The sequence below is a fragment of the Papaver somniferum genome, unplaced genomic scaffold, assembly GCF_003573695.1.
Source record: "Papaver somniferum cultivar HN1 unplaced genomic scaffold, ASM357369v1 unplaced-scaffold_117, whole genome shotgun sequence".
NCBI lineage: Eukaryota > Viridiplantae > Streptophyta > Magnoliopsida > Ranunculales > Papaveraceae > Papaver > Papaver somniferum.
The window spans coordinates 999,512-1,007,828 of NW_020620714.1; the positions used below are offsets into that span (position 1 = coordinate 999,512).

General features: G+C 36.9%; 1 protein-coding gene, 2 non-coding genes and 1 pseudogene across 3 annotated transcripts in view; 3 read left to right on the forward strand and 1 right to left on the reverse strand.

The window, feature by feature from the left end:
* Positions 1–591: 591 nt before the first annotated feature.
* TRNAF-GAA lies at positions 592–664 on the reverse strand. Its single transcript has one exon. It is a non-coding gene; the product is annotated as a tRNA-Phe (tRNA).
* A 1,600-nt stretch (positions 665–2,264) lies between these two features.
* TRNAT-UGU lies at positions 2,265–2,337 on the forward strand. Its single transcript has one exon. It is a non-coding gene; the product is annotated as a tRNA-Thr (tRNA).
* A 1,681-nt stretch (positions 2,338–4,018) lies between these two features.
* On the forward strand, positions 4,019–5,772 carry LOC113330091 (annotated as a pseudogene).
* LOC113330092 (photosystem I P700 chlorophyll a apoprotein A1-like) overlaps positions 5,142–8,317 on the forward strand; it is a 3,328-nt gene continuing 152 nt past the window's right edge. Inside the window, exon 1 of the mRNA XM_026576953.1 lies at positions 5,142–8,315. Coding sequence (XP_026432738.1) covers positions 7,098–8,315 — 1,218 coding nt within the window. The 5' untranslated portion in view covers positions 5,142–7,097. The remainder of the gene's footprint in view (positions 8,316–8,317) is intronic.

The following is an 8,317-nucleotide window of genomic DNA, read 5'->3' on the forward strand; positions in this document are numbered from 1 at the left end:
TATTTATTTCGGGCGAGCCGGGCTAATAAGATGAATAAAATGAGTTCTGTACCATGAACTTTGTACCGCGCACATCACTTAGATAGGCTCTCGAAAGTCACGTAAGGGGAATAATGAAATGGAATATGAAAAAAAGAAGAAATAAAAGAGGATAGGATTCCACTTGTACTGGATCTTAATTTCACATTGTCTAGTCGGATCTTTCCACACCCCTCGAGACTATATATAGTATTGGGTTTTTAGAAGCAACTAACTTCATATTGTAATTCTTTTTTTCACGATTAATATTTAGAATGTTAGGAGGAACCCGCCATGCCATATAATCAAAAAAAGAACGACGAGATCCATATAATAAAGGCCCACTTCTTATCTTTAGCCTAATTTCTTACTCAACCTGTATTTTTTCTTTTCCCTTATTCTTTTCCTTTTTTTATACAGACTTTAAGAAAAAGGGTAGGATTTTCTCTCTCTAGACGTTCGGACGAAAGCATGTATGTATGCTGATTCATATCGAATTTGTATGAGTATCTATTATTAACCACAGGTTAATAATGGATGCTCAATGGCAGGAACTTAACAGTAGATACTCAATGTCAGGAACCAGATTTGAACTGGTGACACGAGGATTTTCAGTCCTCTGCTCTACCAACTGAGCTATCCCAACCCTTCTTGAGGCACCATCCCCATCCTACTAGAGGATTTGGGTATATGTCAATTCAAGAGAATAAAAAAGCATTACAAAATCTTACCCAGGCCCTGGAATTTCCGGAATCTTCAAAAAAGAAAACTTTTAGAGTTGAAAATAATGATGTGAACTGTGAATGATTCAAACAGGGATTCCTTGATCATAGAGTTTCCGTTGTACATATATACCACAAGACTTGTGATACGAGAGAGGCTTTTCTGCTCCGATCCTTTGTGAAATAATATAGTGAATGAGAAATATAGCTAATTTTCGGGCGCTGCGGAAAAGAAAAAAGAGTAGAAGTATAAAGAAACAGTTAGGGAGTAAAACGGGCCTTTTTGTGGGGATAGAGGGACTTGAACCCTCACGATTTATAAAGTCGACGGATTTTCCTCTTACTATAAATTTCATTGTTGTCTGTATTGATATTGACATGTAGAACGGGACTCTATCTTTATTCTCGTCCGATTAATCAGTTCGTCAAAAGATATATCAGACTATGGAGTGAATGGTTTGATTACTGAATATTCGATTCTTCCTTCAACTTGGAATAGATTCACAAAAATTATTCCTTTTTTTTATGTAAAAAAATTTTAGGGCGACATTAATAGAATCTTTGATATTTCAGTACGTATACTTACGTATCGTAGGTTTATCCCTCATTCTTTATGGAGTTTAAATTCAAATTGAATAGAAGGAGTCCTCTACCAACGCAGTCAACTCCATTCATTAGAACAGCTTCCATTGAGTCTCTGCACCTATCCTTTTTTTATTCTCGCTTTCAGAAATACCTTAATTTTTTTCTGAAAACAGGATTTGGCTCAGGATTGCCCATTTTTAATTCCAGGTTTTCTCTGAATTTGAAAGTTATCACTTAGTAGGTTTCCATACCAAGGCTCAATTCAATCAAGTCCGTAGCGTCTACCGATTTCGCCATATCCCCTTTTTAGTTTGAGCCGAAGATCTCGCTGGGATGCCATCCCCTTCTTTCTTTCGTTTATGCTGGAACCGTTAACCGTTGAATTCATTAGATACAGCTTATCTATCTAAAAAGTTTATCTCTTTACTCCTCCTTTGATTTCTTTTATTTCTTTCTTATTTACCCCTTTTTCTATATTGAAGGACCTACATTTGGTTTAATCAGAAATGATTCTATCATTGATGTATCCGCAATTCAATATGGATGGATATATACCACATATATATTCCTCTCTTCCTCGCACTTTTCCTACCCGATTTTAAATACTTGAACGTTCGATTCTTTTTTTAGAATTCCATATTTTTTCTTAATTTCTAATAATTTATAATGAAGATATTGATAATCATATTCATATAAATTATAAATATAAAAGAGAATCATGGAAAAGAAAAATGTAGAATTTCTTCCCATTGAAAATTTTGATATCATATATCACTCTATTTATCGTTATATTAATTCTTATGTTATATTATATTGTTATAGAATAACATTCTATTCAGTATTCATTTTTTCTCTATTCATATTCATTATCTATTTTGAATAGCTAAGAGCTAAGTAGTTGACTGAATTCCTATGCACAACACAATTTCTGTTATGTGAGCCCGCTTAGCTCAGAGGTTAGAGCATCGCATTTGTAATGCGATGGTCATCGGTTCGATTCCGATAGCCGGCTTTTCTCTCTTTGTTCTATTTTATACTTTATTACATGATTAATAATGTCTCCTTGAACTCAATGAATATTGAAAAGACTTCTTTCCTTTTCTCAAAAATAGCGGATCTATTATGTCGTAAGAACTTCCAACTATGAATAAAAAACAGATTCGAGCGGTTGGTTAGATCTCTACAGAACAAATTAAGACAAAGTCTCCTTACCTTGCTATATATACAAAAGAGTCTGAATATTGATACAATTCATCTCATTCTTCTTTGTAGTACAGTACTTAACTTCAGTATATTTTTTTCGTTTATCGTTTAGTTCAGTCTTAATTTAGGTTTATTCTGTAAATAAAAAAAGGAGTTTTTATGTCTCGTTACCGAGGGCCTCGTTTCAAAAAAATACGCCGTCTGGGGGCTTTACCGGGACTAACTAGTAAAAGGCCTAAAGCCGGAAATGATCTTAGAAATCAATCGCGTTCTGTGAAAAAGTCTCAATATCGTATTCGTCTAGAAGAAAAACAAAAATTGCGGTTTCATTATGGTCTGACAGAGCGACAATTACTTAAATATGTTCGTATCGCCGGAAAAGCCAAAGGGTCAACTGGTCAAGTTTTACTACAATTACTTGAAATGCGTTTGGATAACATACTTTTTCGATTGGGTATGGCTTCGACCATTCCTGGAGCTCGGCAATTAGTTAACCATAGACATATTTTAGTTAATGGCCATATAGTAGATATACCAAGTTATCGCTGCAAACCCCGAGATATTATTACGACGATGGATGAACAAAAATCCAAAGCTCTGATTCAAAATTATCTTGATTCATCCTCCCATGAAGAATTGCCAAAACATTTGACTCTTCATTCATCCCAATATAAAGGGTTAGTCAATCAAATAATAGATAGTAAGTGGGTCGGCTTGAAAATAAACGAATTGCTGGTCGTAGAATATTATTCCCGTCAGACTTGAACCTAACTCAAATAGCAAGGCAAGGATTCGGAGAATTTTGCCCCCTTTTCGCCGAAGTAAATTGACCGAAGCTAAGCTAAGGGGTGTGATCCGGATATTTTTCCCATTTCATGTATCATAAATGGATCCGCGGGGATATTTTTATGTCTTGGCTACCCTTTATCAATATTTTTCGTACCACCCCAATTAGGAATAGAGAATTCATTTCAAAGAAAGGTCTACCTCTTGGAATAATCCTATTCCTTGTTTGTTTGTTATTTGATCCATTGTGGTCAATAACGCTCTTGAATTAGGCAAAGGTAGGAAAGAGAGGGATTCGAACCCTCGGTAAACAAAAGCCTACATAGCAGTTCCAATGCTACGCCTTCAACCACTCGGCCATCTCTCCTACAAAATTTTATGATTATGACCCAGAAATCGGGTCAATAGCGAGCCATTCATATTTATTTTTGCAGTATAGGTACGACCAACCGATTCTAACAATTCGAAATATGAAAACGGATGGGGTGGTATTTTGATCATAGAACGATTATTCTATTCTTTTTCCTTCTTTGAATCATAATCCAATAAAAAACTTCTCGAGTTATCATAATCTGTAGGAAATATTAATTTCATGTTTAGAACGAGTCTTTTTTTATGTTATTTCGTCCTGTACAATTCCTTTGTTTGTGGGATTCTTTTCCCATGCGAGGTAATGAGAAGAATTATAGAATGGATTGCGAACTATGCCTAGATCACGGATAAATGGAAATTTTATTGATAAGACCTCTTCAATTGTGGCCAATATCTTATTACGCATAATTCCGACAACTTCCGGAGAAAGAGAGGCATTCGAACCCTCGGTAAACAAAAGCCTACATAGCAGTTCCAATGCTACGCCTTCAACCACTCGGCCATCTCTCCTACAAAATTTTATGATTATGACCCAGAAATCGGGTCAATAGCGAGCCATTCATATTTATTTTTGCAGTATAGGTACGACCAACCGATTCTAACAATTCGAAATATGAAAACGGATGGGGTGGTATTTTGATCATAGAACGATTATTCTATTCTTTTTCCTTCTTTGAATCATAATCCAATAAAAAACTTCTCGAGTTATCATAATCTGTAGGAAATATTAATTTCATGTTTAGAACGAGTCTTTTTTTATGTTATTTCGTCCTGTACAATTCCTTTGTTTGTGTGATTCTTTTCCCATGCGAGGTAATGAGAAGAATTATAGAATGGATTGCGAACTATGCCTAGATCACGGATAAATGGAAATTTTATTGATAAGACCTCTTCAATTGTGGCCAATATCTTATTACGCATAATTCCGACAACTTCCGGAGAAAAAGAGGCATTTACCTATTATAGAGATGGTGTGATTTGATTCTATTTAGTGTTCTCTGTCTTACGAGTAAAGGCACGCAGGGTTGGATTCGGTATAAAACGAAACGCGTTTATTGAAATAAACCTTAAAAAAATCTACGCTTCTTGAAGGTGAAGTTTGGAAATAGAACAATTCCTTCTATTGTGTATCCCCGATTGATGCAGCCTCAGATGCTTCAATTTTCTAATCTAGTATTGAACGAAAGGTTACACCTATAGGTTCTTTCTGTATTAGAGGTCAATCCTACTCCATCAGTACCAACCAATAGGCGGCATAGGGGAAGAAGCACTACACCTAGGAATCAACAAAAAAAACTTTGTTATAAATTATCCATTTCCTTATCGGGATCGGAACTAACAAGAATGGTTGGGACAACAAACATCCATCTCGTTTGTACTTTGGATACCTATATAACCATCAAAGACTGTTGAAGTGACTAATTCCTGGAAATAGGGGGCGTTGAGGACAAAGAAATTGTTGGAGTAACCTTTTCTATCTAGCAACAACACGATTAGTGTTAAGAAAAGACCTCTTGCAGGAAGGCTGACTAGATATTTCTTGTAAAAACACTAGTCCCTGTCAGTTCATAATGAGAATATTTCGATATTCTTTTGGTTCCATGGATTATTATCGTTCATTATGCACAGAAGGGAGGAGCCGTATGAGATGAAAATCTCACGTACGGTTCTGAAACGGGGATTCTTTGAATAGAATGAACGACCGCAACGGATATCAGCTCAATCCGAAGGAAATTATGCGGAAGCTTTACAGAATTATTATGAAGCTATGAGACTAGAAATTGATCCCTATGATCGAAGTTATATACTGTATAACATAGGCCTTATCCACACAAGTAACGGAGAACATACAAAAGCTTTGGAATATTATTTCCGGGCATTAGAACGAAATCCATTCTTACCACAAGCTTTTAATAATATGGCCGTGATCTGTCATTACGTGCGACTATCTCCACTATAGAAAGAGGGAAAGAAAGATAAAATACGCTAGTAAATACTAGCGGATAGGCTTTCTACATATGTATCGTACAAAGCAACGATTTTTATTAGCTGTAGCAAAGAAAGAGACTTCATAAAAGCAAAAAAATGAAGAAATGGATATGCCTATAATACTATATTCTATGGATAGATAAAAGATCTAATTGATAGAGGAAGCGCCGTAAAGATCAATTAGTGAAATTTTTGGCCGATAAAATAAGAAAAAACTGCTTACTTATGTCATGATATGAGATATAATTTAGGAATCAACTTATGTAATAGAGTTGATCCACTAAGGTATTGAGCAGCGGTGTAGCATCAGATCCCAAAGATAGTAAGTCCTTTCTTTCTTAGAGAGGAAAGTCTTTTTCAAAGATTCTATATGAAAATGAAACTGAGATAGTTACCTTTCAGAAAAAGATAGGATAGTGGGTTTCGTTTTTCTGAAGGTAGGAGAAAAGATAAAACTTATTTTGAATAAAAATGCAAGTTTAAAACTTATGTAAATATAATTAACCCCTTCTGGTTAACCCGAGAAACAAAAATGGGATAGATTTATGAAAAATCTTATTTAGTTAGTATAGGGTCGATTAAGATGGGACACCAAAATAATTGATTGCTGAGCCGTATGAGGTAGGAAACTCTCAAGTACGGTTCTAAGGGAAGGAATCGACCCACCTATTCCGACCGAGTAGAACAGGCTATTCGGCAGGGAGATTCTGAAATTGCGGAAGCTTGGTCCGATCAAGCGGCTGAGTATTGGAAACAAGCTATAGCGCTTACTCCAGGTAATTATATTGAAGCGCATAATTGGTTGAAGATCACGCGGCGGTTTGAATAAGAACACTCTTTTTATCCGTCAGTAAAATAAAATAGATCTTTCCTCTGGGAAGAGCTAATCAAGGAATTTCATTGTATCCCTTCTAAGATTGTTCTGTTCTATTTCGTCTAGTACCTCGTAGGCATAAACGATACCCGACTACAGTACATCATACATCCCTTTTTGCTATTCAAACTAAAAAAGCCTTTGAATGTGGATACTGGGGTCTTATTCATGACTGCCCCAATGAAGTGATTTGGAATCGAGCAATAGTCATAGTTCCATGTAAGATACGAAGTAGCTCCATCTAAGCACCTGTAATTTGCATATGAATAAAAAAAAAAAAAGAGTTTTTGTGTCAAGTCGAAGCCGGGAAAGGATTTTCAAATATTATAAAGGTCCGTTGAGCGCCTCATGGCTATGTCATAATAAATCCGAACACTTGCCCCGGATCGACTTCCAGATCATAATTGCTCTAGTAAATAACTAAACAAAATAAATAACTGGGAGATAGGAAGGAAAGGAACTAATTATAAATAGATTTCAGAAGTTCACTAATTACTTGACTGTTGGCAGGTCTCTTTGTATGTGTTGTCCGGAAAGAGGAGGACTCAATGATTATTCGTTCGCCGGAACCAGAAGTTAAAATTTTGGTGGATCGGGATCCCGTAAAAACTTCTTTCGAGGAATGGGCCAGACCAGGTCATTTCTCAAGAACAATAGCTAAAGGCCCTGATACTACCACTTGGATCTGGAACCTACATGCCGATGCTCACGATTTCGATAGCCATACCAGTGATTTGGAGGAGATCTCCCGAAAAGTATTTAGTGCCCATTTCGGTCAACTCTCCATCATATTTCTTTGGCTGAGTGGCATGTATTTCCACGGTGCCCGTTTTTCCACTTATGAAGCATGGCTAAGCGATCCTACTCACATTAGACCCAGCGCTCAGGTGGTTTGGCCGATCGTGGGCCAAGAAATATTGAATGGTGATGTGGGTGGTGGTTTCCGAGGAATACAAATAACCTCTGGGTTTTTTCAGATTTGGAGAGCGTCTGGAATAACTAGTGAATTACAACTCTATTGTACTGCAATTGGTGCATTGGTCTTTGCGGCGTTAATGCTTTTTGCTGGTTGGTTCCATTATCACAAAGCTGCTCCAAAGTTGGCTTGGTTCCAAGATGTAGAATCCATGTTGAATCACCATTTAGCGGGGTTACTAGGACTTGGATCTCTTTCTTGGGCGGGACACCAAATACATGTCTCTTTACCAATTAACCAATTTCTAGACGCTGGAGTAGATCCTAAGGAGATCCCACTTCCCCATGAATTTATCTTGAACCGGGATCTTTTGGCTCAACTTTATCCAAGTTTTGCCGAGGGAGCAACCCCGTTTTTCACCTTGAAGTGGTCAAAATATGCCGAATTTCTTACTTTTCGTGGAGGATTAGATCCAGTAACAGGGGGTCTATGGCTGACCGATATTGCACACCATCATTTAGCTATTGCAATTCTTTTCCTGATAGCCGGTCACATGTATAGGACTAACTGGGGGATTGGTCATGGCCTGAAAGATATTTTAGAGGCTCATAAAGGTCCATTTACAGGCCAGGGCCATAAAGGGCTATATGAAATCCTAACAACGTCATGGCATGCTCAATTATCTCTAAATTTAGCTATGTTAGGCTCTTTAACCATTGTTGTAGCTCACCATATGTATGCCATGCCTCCTTATCCATATCTCGCTACTGACTATGGTACAGTACTTTCGTTGTTCACACATCACATGTGGATCGGTGGATTTCTCATAGTTGGTGCTGCTGCACATGCAGC